We start from the raw sequence: 16,591 nt of genomic DNA, 5'->3' as shown, positions 1-16,591 counted from the left end.
ACGCGCAATTGACATTTTAACTTTTAAAAGACATATTAGAAGTATTTGAGATACCCATAGGCGTACGGGCACCTTCGGACCTGGGGGGGCGGACACCTTATTGCCCGAAAAAAAATGACATGCGTTGAAAGCGAATTAGAGAGGCATATAGAATGAACAACAAAACGTGCATTGAAATAGTTGTGCACCCTGCCTTCTTAAAGTTCTCTAATTAATTTCGTGGCGTTTTCCGTAGATGTCAATGCACAACCTCGTCCCCAGCGTCTCTCATCTTCCCTCCCCCAATGCACTGAATCCTTTTTCTTCGGAAATATTTTATTTTTTCACTTTAGTTCAGAAAAAAATTAAAGTATTTTTGGGGAGCCAATTTACATTGTTTTCGCCTACTTTAAAGTTATAGAAAAGTGGTTGAAACATTCAGGCGTAAATGGGTTAAAACATTTCGTTGAAAGTTTTAAGCTAGCCATTAGAACTAACTAAACGTTTGGGTCAAAAGCATTATCAGAGCATTAGCTTCAGCACATCTGTAACAGCTTTGTTTCAAAGTCTTACACTGGATCCACCATGCGCAAACTCTCAAGCTATGGAAAATCCTAACTTCTGGTCGCCCTCGCCAATTTCCCACTTTACAACTGAATAAAACTGAGGGGTCAGGCATAATTTTCGAGAAATTTAGACTTCTGAACCACAAAGTTTGGTATATTTTCAATACTTTTCTGCTGATGTAATTCGTTTTGAACATAACTTTGAGATTTGTCGGCTTATTTTCACTTTTTTCTCTGGCTTATTGCCCGAATTCTGAGCATTTTGCCCGAAAAATTTCGGCGCTGGGGGGGCTGCAGCCCCCCTCGCCCCCCCGCCTCGTACGCCTATGGAGATACCTTTACACCAACCCTTGTTATTGTCACGCTTAATTATGCGCTGAGGAAAGCCGTTAGTGAAAAAGAAACGATCTAGGGATCACCATCTTGTCAAGGAGCAGTCTAGGGGTACACTGAGTCCTGATTACCGAACTATACTTAGGTGGGTGTTACACCCTTAATGGTTAGGGACGGACCATTAGAAAAGTGATAGGGGGGGGGGGGGGTGTGGGGAATTTTCGGCTTGCACGAATTTTTTTTCTGTCCATTTCTTATGCAGGAATTGTTTTTTCGGGTGAAACCCTCTGCTCTAATTTTTTTTTTAGACAAATGTTTTTTTCTTCAGACAAATGCCATGTTTTGTTACTTTATACCATTTTTTTGACATATGTTGCTTTGTTGATTATTTTTTTTTTTAAAATGCTGGTGTTCATTGACTTCATCCTTTAGGGACTGTCAATAAGTACCGAGGGGGGGGGGTGGTCAAAGGGCGGTTCAATTGGAAAAAGTGGAGACCCACCCCTTCCTTCTAGCCCAAAACACCCACCCCTGGGCGAGGGTTGGAAATTACATGATCTAACCCTTTCTACAAAAAATAGTTAATAAGAAAAAAAAGTCTGTTTGATTGTCTGTAATGGATTAGAGGTTTTTGAATTGATATCAGCTTTTAAAGTGCGATCCCAATCATACGCCACCATAATTGTCCCTAATGGACACTATAATTCTATATATAGTTTCTTACACATCTTCTTTCGCTTCTTAACACACCAAAGCAGGATGAATTTCTCGATCACTTCCTATAATAGATTTGTGTTTTTCATATATTTCTGTGTAAAGTCCGTGGGAAAACTTAGACATAAACATATGCAAAAACTAAAACAATACGTATCATAGAAATTCATAAATAATTACTGCAGAAATCCTATTTGACCGGAATTTACAACATAAACTAAGACCACTGTATATCGTACCATTCATGTTTGCAATCTGTTTGAGAAATGAGTTAACTAGTAAGCAATCTACGCAGGCTAGAGAGAGACGAGCTAAAGGAATGTTGTGATCACAATCCATCTAGGAGGGTGTGGGGGCATGCTCCCCCAGAAAATTTTGAAATTTCTAGGCTCGGAAATGCTATTTTCAGCGTTCTCTACCATATATTTCGTCAAAAAATAGATCTCATCAAGTGTTAAATGATGGCAGGTATTTTCAGGTATTAATAGGACCTTTCATTCTGCACAAATTTTTTTCTTTGCCTTCTCCTTTGCACGATTTTTTTCTTCTTGCCATTTTGGCTTGCATGATTTTTTTTTTGGTTTTTCCCCCACCCCCCCATCACTTTTCTAATGGTCCGTCCCTTAGAAGTGCGCTGGACTCCAAATCAAGTGATCTGGGTTGGAGAATCATTCAAGGCCAATCAGCATAAAAAATACCCGTTTTCAAATAGAAACACGGATGCGTGTGAACGGGTGAAACGATTGTTATGTCCATTCATTACTTGATTATCATTTTATTTGCTTCGTGACTACTAAGTTGTAGCACCTGTTTTTTTAGTTTGTAAAGTCGTGTCAGGACTTGATGCAAAACAGGGGCCCACTCTCCTTCTGCCTGTCAAACAAAACCATTTATTGGAAAATAGTTAGACCTCGACAGTCATCTGTCTCATTAATATGATCTGTAGAATTAATTACAAGACAGGTTGACATTGCGTTTAAAAATATAAAACAACTATCTTCTACATAGTCATCTTTGCGCGCACCAGGAAAAAAAATCTTACAAACTTCTCCGACGATACGGGAGAGAAAGCTTTGAACAGATCAACATCCGATACATAACGTTCATTTTTTAATGTGATGCTGGGAGGATTGTTATACAGGATAACGATAAACAATTTTAAAATGAGGAGCGGAACCTTCTTAGCGATCATTATGTTGAGTGAGTATAACGTTTGTTTCCTTTATTGCATGGAAGAAATAAGTGTAGATCAAAGCTGCGAAAGCGGATTTATGATAGCTGAAGATCACTTGCGGCATTCAAAAGTTAAATATCCCTTAGTTTCAATTGCCATTTTGTATGCTTGATCAAGTTTTATAGTTCTAACTTACCTTTATTCGTCTGCAGTTTTCCATCTATTAGGCTGTTAGTTTTTGTTCGCCTTTATTTCATATATGTAAAGCGCGGTCGAAAATGGAGATATTATTGCGCTGTGAAAATTTGTCTTTATCAAACTTATTTGTTATTAAATAATTCTTTCTTTCTATTAGGTACTAAAAATTTGTTAAATTTGTCTGCAATGGTCAAACCAGATAAAAACAGCACTTGATATAATGATTTCAGGTTGTCTGTCGACTCACCATGCGAATCAACTCCAACTGCTTATATTTTTTTTATTCCCCATCCAAAATGACGAAAATTAAACATCTTTTTCTAGTGACGCGTATTCTAAACACCACTTTTATAAGAAGCCAACGTTTCCCTACCATTCCAATTTAGGCGCTCATTGCCGCTCTACTAAGAGTGTGCTCTGCATTTAGTTTTCAACAGCTGCAACTGCTGGTTGTTTGGGTTGCCGCTACAATTTTGTTTTCATTCAGAAAACAAACTAAGACAAACCATGTTTCAAAAATTAGTAGAAAATGAAAACCTTTTTTCGATCTTTATCTGTAAAAAAGTTCTCATTCTATATCGCGTGGAGGTGAAAAAATTCAAATATTGTCGAACTGTTATCTCGTGGTTGCCAAGCAGGTGACAAAATATTCCCTTGGTCACCTGAGTCCAACTTTCAAAAAAGGCGAGAACAGAACAGTTCAGAGACATTATGTGCATCTCATCGTTGAACACCGAGTTGAAATATGCTTTTAACTTTTTAATTTACAGTAATGTGTAAGTAAACATAACTTCTTTAAAGTGCTGCTTCGTATATTTGTTAAATATCTCAACGGAAGTCTCAGACGTTTGAAAAGCTAACAATGTAAAATATTCACAGTTGATTAAAACTCAGTGGTTATTAGAATTCAGCTTAATTGAAATGCAAACACACTCATAAGAAAGTAAAATACAACTCATTCCTGTTGCAAAAAGTTGATATTATAATAAATAACAAGGAATAGTGGTTAGAAATATGGTTTAAGTTATAACTGTTTTCCTGACGTCAACTGTGTGGGACCAGTTGTCTTTTATCAGATCGGTTTTGACTAAAACCTCTGTCTCCACTTTCTAAAGATCGATATACCAGTCGCTTGCGTTTGAATTTTTGTTGTAATTTATATTTTTACTGTAATTAAAAACACCGAGTTAGTTAAAAATGGCTGAGCAGTAAGTTTAATAATTTCCTTTACCAAACGTTTTAAAATTCGTTGAAATAAATATCTTCATGTTTTGACACGTTGTCGTAAATGCTACCAAAGTCAAATAAGCACAATAAACTTGACAACTTACCTGTTAACAAATCTTTTGTGCAAATATGTTCTAGAATTTCTGACATTTTCCTGATAATAGCCCAATTTCGATATTTTAAAATTCAGCCTAAAACAATTAGACATCACAACGAGGCTCCGGGGAATAAACCCCACAAACTCTATAGTTTAGTCCCCGGAGCCTCGTCCTGAGGTTTATTGTTTTGGGCTGAATTTTAATATATCGAAATTGGGCTATTATGACCTAAAACCAGCCTGTCAGGCCCTTTAGACATGACTTCAAAAAGGTCTTATCGTAAGTGTTCTCGCATTTGGAAAGCGACTTCATTTTTTGCGTTTGAATTTAAAAATGTTGTTTTATAGAGGTTAACCAATTATATGAGAGCGAAAACGATTATGACAAGTGATTACTAAAAATTCCTAAAGTTCTCAGAAAAGGTCGCTCACTTTTCGTGTCGTTGCGGCGTCATTTGTGTTGCCAGTTTTTCGCTAGACTGACTTTTTCATTTTGCTGAGTGAAATATCGATCGATATTTCAACGAATTATCCTTTCTTAGGTGGAACTCCATCGTAATTGCAATCGAAAGTTCGTTCGAAATTGTGCTGCCAATTTGCTACAACAGAGAACGATATTCTACAAATTTCGCTATCATTAAGTTTGGTACAGTATTGTATGCAATATATTTTTATTATTTTGGAACATCAAATATGGACACTTTGAAAACACAGGCCACAAACCACTTGAAACTTTGGATCTGAAAGGAAAATTTTCACAAGCTTCCGTGTTCATCATTTTTCCTTCGCAATCCGGTGGACGTGAGCGGGATTTCGACAAAAAAAGTTGCTAAACAATCCATTGTTTAAATTCTTTAGCGATTTGACAAATTTCATGGAAGATATTGAGCTTTGAATGAGATGCCTTTTCCCAGCATTGGGAATATTTGATAAAGTACACTTGTTCTAAATTTTCGCAAATCAAAAACTCGCTAAAATCACTTCAATTTGGTCCAAGGAGTTGGCAAACAACAGCGAACACGACACAACAACAATGTAAGTCAATTTTATTCATAAAACGTTCGAATTTAATTTTGTTCCTCCTAAAGCAAAGTTGTTTCATTCCCATACAAACAATTTTAAATTGAGTCTTCTTAGAGAACTGTGGCTCTTATCGTTGCATGGGCTGACTGTTTCTGTACATGGGCTGACTATTTCTGTATATATTTATCATTTTTCTTGATAATTATGATCGAAAATGAGTTCGTCAGGACGTTTAGACATGACTATACACAGGACATATTCTCGCTTTGAAAAGTGACCTCATTTTTTGCATTTGAATATCTTATTTTTGCCCTGCAGGTTTTAAAGCCATTTTTAATTGATACTGAACAGAACACTAGCTAACTAGAACAAAACAAATAATAATAATAAAAAACAGGTAAACATGTTGGTTTGCTTAAGTATTCGACGTTATTCTACACTGGTCAGCATAAATTTGGGGAAGGATAGCTATTTAGAGACATTATGCTGATCTTTTCACTAACCGGCTGTGTTAAAATGCGTTTAATAGTCCATCTTCGAGTAACCCAACGCCGCCTTTTCAAAACGAGTCTTGGTGCGAAACTATTCAAATGATGATGAGTTTCATTTGCATGAAAATGGACTAAAAGGTGAAACACATTTTCCTATGAATGGTTTTGCATGTAGACCCGTTTTGAAACGGATTCACAAGAATGTTCACAAGAAATTACAGTAAAAGAATTAAACAGTATAATTACATCGAGGTAGTTGACTTTAGCTGCTATCGCGATCGATCGTCTGCGCTTTGAAAGGGCCGCCAGAATTTTAACTTCTTTTTAAATATGATCTCCTCGACCATTTCATTTACAATACCTTGTTAGTTAACAACAGTGTTAAACTTTTTCATAGTGCCGCTTAATTAGTGTATTCATTAATCATCTCAACGGAAGTAGAGACGTCTGAAATACAATAAGAAACTTTGTTGAGAGGCAACTGCAGGGCGATCATCTTTGCAGTGAAATATATAATATTCACACTAAAAACAGTTTATTACTGAGATTTCAGTCGTAATCTTTATTGGGCTAGGTTTTCGTTTTTAAACAATTCGCTTGAACAAAGCACAATATTGGAAAATTTTGTTTGCATTCTTTTGCACAGTATTGTTTCTATTATCTTAGAACACAACAAATATGGCCACTATTCTTCTTCAATTAAAATTAATAGAACAGCTCATCAACACATATTTTTATTACACTCTCTTATAGTTTTAAGTATTTTTGTAAATATATGCTGTTGATATTATTTATTATTAGTCAGAGAACGTTTATTTTATTTTTTTAATATCTCAAGGATGTAAGAAATTACGGTAATTAGTCTTTGGAATAAAAGTAGCGATAAAACTGAGTAAAATCAATCTTATTTAACAAATAAAGAAGCCTAAGTCATGTTTTATGCTGTCATAAAACACGACGGGCATTTGAGAACACGAGGGAAATGTAGAAAACAGGAGCCGCAGGCGAATGTTTTCTACATTTCTCGAGTGTTCTCAAATGCCCGGTGGATATTCTTTCGGTTTAGGAAAACGCCAAAAAACAAAACAAAGCCATTGCATGTGCTTTTCTTTTACTCACAATCTTTTTGTCCATCCACTTAAAAGTAATATTCTTGACAAGTCTCCAGTCCTCGCGCGGCGGCGCGCCTAGGGCTTTCCAACAGTCATGACAGTAACGCTTTTACAAACAAGCCCGAAAATGTCAATAATCAGTTCAATCGTCTCTCCATCCTGCACCCCCCCCCCCCCCCGAAAAGCGACTCCGGGTTCTTCAGCTCTTCTATCTACTTCAGCTTCATTTGCTCGGAGACGTTCAATGGACACAATCGGGTTATCGGGCGAATATACTTGCTCCCTCTTGTACTAACTTGGACCACCCGCACGCGTCCGTCCTGTTTTGGAAACACTTCATCTATCCGTCCTAGGTGCCACTGTCCGCGTGGTGCATTTTGGTCAACGACCAGTACTACATCTCCAACACGCAAGTTATCTTTCGCCTCTCTCCACTTCTTCCGAGTGTTCAGCGTTGCTAGAAAATCCTCTCTCTACCGCTTCCAGAATGTCTTAACCAGATTCTGGACCAGTCTCCACCGCCTTCTTGGGTTGAATGCTATCTCATTTGTCACTCGAGGAGCTAACTGTTCCCCTAACTGTCCGATCAGGAAATGGCTTGGCGTCAACACAGGTTCATCACGTGGGTCTGCTTCCTCATAACCAAGTGGTCTGGAGTTCATCAGCGCTTCTACTTCTTTAAACGCGGTTTGAAGTTCGTCATCGTTCAGCCCCGCATTTCCAACTATCGCCTTCAGGGATTTCTTGGCTACCTTAAACAGCGACTCAAACACTCCTCCGAAGTGTGAACCTAGAGGTGGGTTCCAATTCCACTTTATTCCTTTGTTGGCAAAATCATCCACGATGTTATCCTTGTCACCTGACTGAATAAGTTCTTTCAGTTCCCCATCAGCACCCACGAAGTTAGTTCTATTGTCGCTTGTAACTTCGTCTGGTCTTCCTCTTGTGGCCACCATACGACTGAACGCATTAAGGAAGTCCGTGGTACTAAGTGAATAGGCCATCTCTAAGTGTACTGCTCTGGTAGCAGAACATGTAAACAGGCACAAGTATCTCTTGGCAGATACTCTTCGTGTTATCTTGGTAGTGAAAGGTCCGGCATCATCAACACAAGTTTTCGCAAACGCTCTCAGACTCCGGGAAGGGTGCCATAGTCTGTACTGCTGGCTTCGCCCGTCTTCTCTCACACGTCTTGCACTCTCTGTCCAAATTCTTCACTTCCTGTCGACCATCTAGGATCCAGTAACGGTGTCGCACTTGTGCCAGTACGTGATTCACTCCAGCATGGTGACAGCGAGTATGGACATCTGCTACAATTAGTCGAGTGATGTGATGTTTCTTGGGGAGAATCATAGGATGGGCAGCGTCATAAGGAAGTTCCGCTCTGGTAAGTCGCCCTCCTACTCGCAAAATGCCTGGCTCATCAATTACTGGGGTCAGTGCCTGCAAATGGCTCTGCCTACTGACTTTTTCCCCACTCTTCAATTCTTGTATTTCCTTTGGGAATCTGTCCATCTGTGCTTGCCTAACCCAGAGTTTTCCAGCCCTGTCCAGTTCAGCTGGAGTCAGTGTAGCTTCTATGCAGACTTCATCTCCTAACGGTTTCTCTACTTTCTTTACCTTGGCTATTAATTTGCCACAAAATCGTATCACCCATGCTGTGACCCTTGTCAATCTGGTCCAGCTAGAGTACCTCAGCGGATCCATTCATGGCTGTGAAGCATCTGTAGCAAAGGTCATCTTTGGTTTTGTTATCTCTGCCAGACAATCGTCAGAACGGTCTTCCTGTTTGACACGTTTCCTTTGAGGCCAAGCATCTTCCTCTTCATACAAGAACTCGGGCCCACTGAACCAACGATGAGTCATTGTCAGTTCCTTCGCATGCAGCCCTCGCGTGGCATCATCAGCACAGTTCATGTCCGTCGGGACATGCCGCCACTGTCTGGGATTTGATCTCTGATGAATCTCTGATACCCTATTCGCAACAAAGGTTTTGTACCTCCTCGACTGACCCTGAACCCAACAAACAACATCTTCACTGTCTGTCCATAACCTGCAATTCTCGAACGGAATCTGCAGCAACTCTGATACCTTTCTGGACAGTCTCAATCCTAACACTGCGGCCATAAGCTCTAATGTAGGGATACTGAGTGCTTTCGTAGGTGCGACTTTCGCTTTCGCTGCAACAAAACGCGCAGTTACTTTCCCGTTCTCGTACTGACTGCTGCATATGCCAATTGTGAAGCATCCGTCATCGTGTGAATTGATACATGAATTATGCTCGTATCCGCTTTGCGATAACACCTTGCACCTGGACCCCAGAGAGGTCTGGTAGCTGACTAAACCACTCTTGACACTTCTTCCTTAACTCTGCTGGGAACTCATCATCCCAACCCAATCCAAGCAACCACGTTTCCTGCATAGCCATTCTTGCTCGGATCGTAAATGGCGCTAACTTTTGCAATGGGTCTAAAAGCGTTGCACGTTTCTTAAAGAATCCTCGTTTCGTGTACTCAGTGTCCTTTGGTGGATTCAACTTGAAGGCAAATGTGTCGGTTTTAGCATTCCACTGGACTCCTAAGGCTTTCATGCAAGGCAACTCAGACTCTTCGATGTTAACATTGACCACGCGATCTTCTAACGGAATATCTTCCAGCACGTTAGGGTTGTTACTACACCATCGCCGTATCTTGAAGCCGGCCTTGCCAAGTAGCTCAATAAGCTGGTCACATGCCTTGACTGCTTCATCATCCGTCTCTAGCGATGTCATGATGTCATCCATGTACATCTGCAAGAGTATGATAGCGACTGCTTACGAGTGCTCATCTTTGTTATCTTCTGCATGCTGTCGAACCACGTACTGTGCAAGGTACGGCGAAGCACGGTCACCAAACATCAATCTCATTGCTTCGTAGACCTCAGGAGGTCTTGTGAGATCTAATCCTCTCCACAGGAACCGGTGTTATCGTCTGTCTTGCTTTGCCATAATGACTTGGGAATACATCTCTGTCAAATCTGCCACCAGGGCCACCGGGTTTCTGCGAAAGCGCAGCAGTACATCAAAACATCTTGTTGCAGCTTTGGTCCAGGCAACATGGTGTCATTAAGGCTAACTCCTTCATATCTTGCAACTGAGTCATAAACTATTCTCACTTTGGTAGTCTCTTTGTCTTCCCTCGCAACAGGGAAATGGGGAAGGTACCAACTTGGCCCATCATCAACTTCTCCCGGCTCCAACTTTCTTATCTACCTCTTGGCCACATTCGACTCCATCACTTCGCAGTATTTTGCTGCAACTTCTGGCCTCCGTTGAAGGTGCTTTTCAAGAGAATAAAGTCTGTCTTCCGCATTCTTCTTGTTGCAGTACAGCGGTGGCTCATCATTAATTCATGGAATCGCCACTTCATACCGTTCGTTTACATAACATCTTAACTCTGCCACCTTTCTTGCAGCAAACGTTTCTTCTGCTGTCAAAGGCTTGGTTTGGTCTGTGATTCCCACCGCCTCATCATCCCACATCTTCCGCATCAGTTCATCGGCTCGCATTTCTGGGGTAAGGTTTCGTCGATACTTTCAAGGTGCACAATCACAGTTTTACTATCAGTAACAACTGAATTCGCTCCAAAGACTGATACACGAAGTCCCTTTCAATGAACAACGACCGATGCGGTGATTCCTCTTAAGACAGCGGAAGCATAAGCCAAACTTCTTTGCCAATTCCCGTCGCTCATTCATCGCCGCTTTCTTCCAAGTTTCACACAGTGTAACCACGTGCTCTCCCTTGCAGATGAGACACTCTGTTTTGGCCCCTGAAGTTTTGAACGTGTTGTTAGGAGGGTCCTTTCGTTTTTTAAACCACTTTGATCTGTTTAAATTTGGTTTGGACCACCCATCATCTTGTTTAGCGTCTTCGGTATTGAAGCAACCAACTGCCACCTCTTTGACTTCTGTTTCCAGTCACTTATCCAAATCTGTGAGGTCAACTTCCTTCGGCTGCAGCTCAAGCTTTTTCCTGCTCAACCTTTCAGAAACTGCTCTAGGTAGTTTTCTCATAACCTGCTCCATGTTGGCTGCTGCTTTTAAGTCTGCTTCATGACCATAAGTCTTCAATGTCCTCACAATGTTGTGTAAGTTGTCAACAAATGACCTCAGACTTGAAGTGTTCTCGTCTTTGAGTGCTGGCATTTCCAGAAGCTTGTTAATTAAGGACTTCGAGATGAGTGCTGGATTTCCGAACCGATTGGTCAACTCCTTAATCACCTCGTCATACATTGTCCAATCAAAGAACATTCCAGCGATGGCTTTCTCTGCTGTTCCCTTAACTGACGTTTTAAGATAGACCATCTTTTGTGTTTTGGAAAGTCGCTGGTCATGTACCAGTGCTTTGAACATTCCATACCAGTTTGTCCAATCACAGGGATCTCCATGGAATACAAGTAAGTTAAGTTTAGGAAGAGAGGACACCAATGCTGATCTTGTGAGACATGGAGTCGTTAAGTCCACAACCATTTCTTTTTCCTCTGTTTGCTAAGAAAGATCATTCAATTCATCCGGTTCTTCTTTGGGGTTTACACTGGCTAACTACTTCTTAACTTTCTGTGTAATGAACTTGGCATCCTTTTTAGTGGAGTCTTCTTTTTTCATTTGAGATGTTGGCTTAACTCTTGATATGTCTGACTTCTGCTACTGAGGCATTATCTTCAAAATCTTTCAAACGTTCCTCAATATCATCTGCATCAATCTCTTCATTTAAAAGCAGTGCCTCTTTTTCTTTCCTATCAGCTTCCTGTTCTGCTTCTTTGATTGTTAATTGTGCATCGAGTTGGGCTTTTTGGGCTGCAATTTTAGCCTCTAACTGAACTTTCTCCTTAAGCTGCTCCACTTTTAACGTAGCAAGGTCAGCCTTCCTTGCAGCTGCTCTTGCACGTTCTCTGGATAAGGACGACGTTGTCCTGCTTAGCTTGCTACTTTTTGCTTTGCTACTCTTATGACCAACACTAGTGACTGAAGCAATATCGCTTTGATCTATCGGCTTAGATTTTCTGGCTGCACTTGGAGCACTTAACTCAGATTCACCACAAACTATCTTGTCTTCCTGATACTCAACAGCTCTACAAATAAGTTCTTCTACAAATGCTTGTGATTCTAATAACCATGTATCAGCCTCCTGCAGCTCCTCTTTAATTCACAATCTTTGTGTCCATCCAATAATATTCTTGACAAGTCTCCAGTCCCCGCGCGGCGGCACGCCTAGGGCTTTACAACAGTCATGACAGTAACGCTTTTACAAACAAGTCCGAAAATGTCAATAATCAGTTCAATAGTCTCTTCATCCGGTGTGTTTTATGACAGAATAAAACATGGCTTAGGCTTCTTTATTTGCTTTATGATATAGATTTTAGACACCGCGAGTGAAAAGTTTAATTAAAAATATGTACAACAAGAGCGAGTAAACGAAGATGAAAAGCAGAAAATAGTTTACGGGAAGACCAGAAAACAGACACAATTTCATTTAGTGTTCGACGTAAAATAAGGCTAAGCATTTCAGGTAAGTTTGTTTCCTTTCAATCTTGATCTTGTTTTTTGAACTTCAATAAACTTCACCGAATCTGAGTGCAATTTCGTCTCAGCATAATATAGTAGTCTCGATGACATCCGTCCCTTGCTTCGTTCGACTTGAACAAGGCGTATAATTTCCAGAAAAGTTTTGCCTCGGATCTTTCCATAAACCTTAACTGTTGTCACAATCAAGTTCCAGCATGAATAGACGATTTAAGAGGAGATTATTGAAGAAAATCTTCGAAAGAAAACTCTCTCGCTCGCTTTTCTTGCGAGTTTCATTCAACTCAAGAAGTGAACACCGCGTCACAACTTTTCCCGCCTCACTTCGTTTACATCAAAATGAAATGTCCAGTGGATTTATACTTAAGGTTATTCCCTAGAAATAGAACTGCTCATAGATTTCCAACCAAACTTTGCCAGTTGGTTGTTTACCTTAAGGGAAATTAAATTTTGAAATTAAAAAGGGGGGTCACCGTATTTGTTTAGGAGCAGGAAGACCTTGTATTTACCATATAATTCTTTATATGTCCTTTGCAAGTACTGGCAAAGTACACGTTTTCGGTGATAATTTATTATTCTGCCATAGAAATTGATCTGTATTCATTTTATAGAAAGAATTTTATCGCTACTTTCGAACTAAGAGAAAAAAAATTATAGGTCACCGGGCTCGTTCACGAGAAAACGATGATTTCTCTCTCGCGCGAGCCAAGCCACATAGATAAAAGCCGCCATTTTGTTTATGTGCGCCCGCTAATTACGCGTAAGATTCTGCGCAGTAAGGATGCGCAATGCAATACTAGGGAATCACCTTAAAAAGTAATGTATAAAACAATTATTCCATTCGCCCTTGTTGGATAGAGTGGTTATAGCTAACGAACAGTCAACCTGATGCGCGAAGCACTCGAAAGCTGTCGAAAAACAATAAAACATGATAAAACATATGTTTTTAGCCAATCGGAGCGCGCGTAGACTCCTATCTATATTATAATTTTGTTTGAGTTTAATTCAAACTCTATAATCACTTTCAGTAACTGCCAAGTTACAACCTGCAGCCACCACATCAGAACCAGGTAAATATACAATCTACAGATATTTAGTAAATAAACCCATTTAGGCGCGAGATTGTCTAATTGACGTGGGTCGTGGGTCGTGGGTCGTGGGTCGTGGGTCGTGCGTCACGCGTCGTGCGTCGTGGTTCGTGCGTAATTGACACATCACATTCATTATTTTTGTTGTTTCACATGCCATTTCACAACAGCGGATTTTTCCCCCGTGGATTTCTGGTGTATAAGCCTATTTACCAGCTAACTCTGGATTTTAAATTTACTTAAAAATGTGTGATGCTTAACAAAGCCAGTGTAAGTGCCAAGATTTCAAGGTTGCGCATTACTCAGAAAACTAAACAATTACAGGAATAGCGCTGTGCGAGACGATAGACGATTCGAACTCCACTTGATAGCATGATTAAAAACACATTTAATCACAGTTCAAAGTTCAAGAATTACACAGGTAGCGACGGTGATGACAGGAGATAGCTTATTGTAAAACAGATCCAAAAATAACGATTGTAGACTTGTAACAACTAGTAGCGACGAAACAAAGTTCGTAGTAGCGATGGTAGCAATAGACGTAGCAGTAGTAGTAATAGTAGGTGATTGTAGGTTCGAATTTGGTGACGGCTCGCACAAAGATAGCTGAAAACCAAAGTCTTCAAGAAAGGTAGCCTGTAACTGATCCTCTGATCGTAGCGGTTGCGGAATAACTAGCAACTAAAGTTATTGCGAGTCGTTTTTATAACGCACAGCTACGTGATTTTGCCTAGGGCGTTGCACAAACGAGTATACTAGATAAAGTCATTTCCTAAAAGGCGAATTTAGCCGTGAGTTAGCATGAATTCGCAAATTCCTAACTAAAGCGTCATGCACGTAACGGAAATTACAGCTATAATTATTACTAGAAAATACCTTAAAAAATAATAAGAAAGAACTGGGGGCGTTTCAAAACTAACATTCCGGCCCCTTAAAGGCGATAAGTCTTTACTAAATATATAAACTAATAGGTTTGAAACGCTAACTCTAATTTCTAATCGATTATTAAACCGTAAATGTTCATACTAAATGTTCATTGTGATATCGTTTCCTTTAATCCTTGCTTGTCATTTCTGCAGCTTCAAGGAGCACAATCTTGTCGACATGTCTCACCAGCTCGGACGTCCTTTTTTTGACCTTTGCTGAACGTACAAGTTCATCCTTGCGGTTGCTGTAGACCTCCAGCACTCTTCCTAATGGCCAGAAACTGCGGGGCGTGTTCTCATCGAGAAGCAGCACGATATCATTTACTGCGAGGTTACGTTGCGGCTTGTTCCACTTTTGGCGTTGCTGTAAGGATGGCAGGTACTCTTTGGTCCAGCGTGACCAGAAGATGTTACTCAGATATTGCACTTGGCGCCATCTGCGACAGGCGTAGTTATCCTCTCTGGAGAATACACCAGGTGGCATTGTTGTTCCCTCTCGGAGTAGCAGCAGATGATTGGGTATGAGGGCATTGAGATCCCTTGTATCATCAGTTACCTTAGTGATTGGTCTCCCATTCACAATTGATTGCACTTCACACATCAGTGTGCTCAGACCTTCATCACTAAGGACTTGTTCCTTGAGTACCGCCTTCATGACCTTCCGTACAGTTCTTATGCATCTCTCCCACACTCCTCCGTGATGTGATGCAGCAGGTGGGTTGAATGTCCACTTGATGTTGTCTTGCAGCAGGTACTCGTGAGTCTGAGCTTGGTTCCACGAGCGAACAGCTTCGCGTAGCTCCTTTTCGCCTTTTACGAAATTACCTCCGTTGTCTGATCTAATTTCTTCCGGGCATCCTTTTCTGCAAATGAAGCGGCGAAGAGCGTCGATGAAGGACTCTGTACCATTGAATGAACTACTTCAATGTGGACTGCACGGAGGGTAAGACACGTGACAATACCCCATATCTTTTAGCTGTCGATCGTCCGCGACGTATCACAAAAGGACCAAAACAATCTACTCCCACGTATGTGAATGGTGGCTTTGAAGGTGTTACTCGATCCTCTGGTAGACTTGCCATTTTCTGTTGCATAGTTGGTGCTTGACGTCTTCGGCAGTCGAAGCACGTGTTGAGTATGTTGCGTACACTTGATCGAGCACCGATGATCCAGAATTGCTGCCTGATCAGCGATAGTGTATATTCAACTCCAGAGTGTCCAGAAGCCCGGTGGTAGTAGTTAATGATTAAATTAACTACGTGATGTTTTCTTGGAAGGATAACGGGGTGCTTAACATCGCTCTTGATCGGTGCATCGTGAAGACGTCCTCCTACTCGGATAAGGCCGTTTTCCATGAGCATCTCGGATACGCTCAGTGGGGTGACTTTCTCCTTGCGTCGTTGAACCTGCCTTCGTAGAATGTTCTTGTAGCGTAAAATCCAAGCCACGATTTTTCTTAGACGGGTCCATGAGGAGAACCTTTCGAAGACCTTACTCATATAATCTTCTATTTGCTTGCTTGCTTCGTTTGCAAATGTTTTGGCGGTCTTCTTCACCTCTGGATCGTCAGCGGAGATCTTACCCAAATCAGCAGGTCTTTGTGACCATGATTCCTCTGACTTGGTTAGGAAATCTGGTCCTTGTGTCCAGCGGTCATTGCTTAGCAGTGCGTCGACAGTCATGCCTCTGGACGCTTCGTCGGCAGGGTTAAGTGAAGTATCAACGTACCTCCACTGTGTTGCGGTAGACTGATCTAGAATAGCTGAGATGCGATTTGCGACAAAGGTCTGAAACCTCTTGTCCTTGTTTTCTATGTAGCGCAGAACACAGGTGCTGTCAGTCCAAAACGTTGAACTATCAATAGGCATGGTAACTTCTTGCTTGATCATACGGTCCAGTCGTGTCGCTAGAACTGCTGCGGACAATTCCATTCTGGGAATCGTTACTGATTTCAGTGGAGCTACTCTCGACTTTGCCATGACCAGAGAGCAGTGGACTTTTCCATTAGCATCCGTTTGGCGGAGGTAGGACACAGCTCCATATCCTTGGCTGGATGCGTCTGAGAAATGGTGTAATTCGCGACGTCGTACGGCTGCGAATT

The 16,591-nt window shown here is 40.9% G+C and overlaps 2 protein-coding genes across 2 annotated transcripts in view; one reads left to right on the top strand and one right to left on the bottom strand.

The window, feature by feature from the left end:
- The window catches only part of LOC144638030 (uncharacterized), a 75,012-nt gene that overhangs the window by 34,033 nt on the left and 24,388 nt on the right, over nucleotides 1-16,591 (bottom strand). The window lies entirely within an intron of this gene.
- Nucleotides 2,539-16,591, top strand: part of LOC144637984 (adhesion G protein-coupled receptor L4-like) — a 35,856-nt gene continuing 21,803 nt past the window's right edge. The window contains exons 1-2 of the mRNA XM_078497078.1: nucleotides 2,539-2,792; nucleotides 13,505-13,546. Coding sequence (XP_078353204.1) covers nucleotides 2,711-2,792; nucleotides 13,505-13,546 — 124 coding nt within the window. The 5' untranslated portion in view covers nucleotides 2,539-2,710. The remainder of the gene's footprint in view (nucleotides 2,793-13,504; nucleotides 13,547-16,591) is intronic.

This window comes from Oculina patagonica, chromosome 14 (assembly GCF_052425735.1).
Source record: "Oculina patagonica isolate OP01 chromosome 14, crgOcupat, whole genome shotgun sequence".
In the NCBI taxonomy this organism is placed as follows: Eukaryota; Metazoa; Cnidaria; class Anthozoa; order Scleractinia; family Oculinidae; genus Oculina; species Oculina patagonica.
Note: the sequence above shows the minus strand (reverse complement) of the source record. Positions and strands in the feature narration are given on the sequence as shown.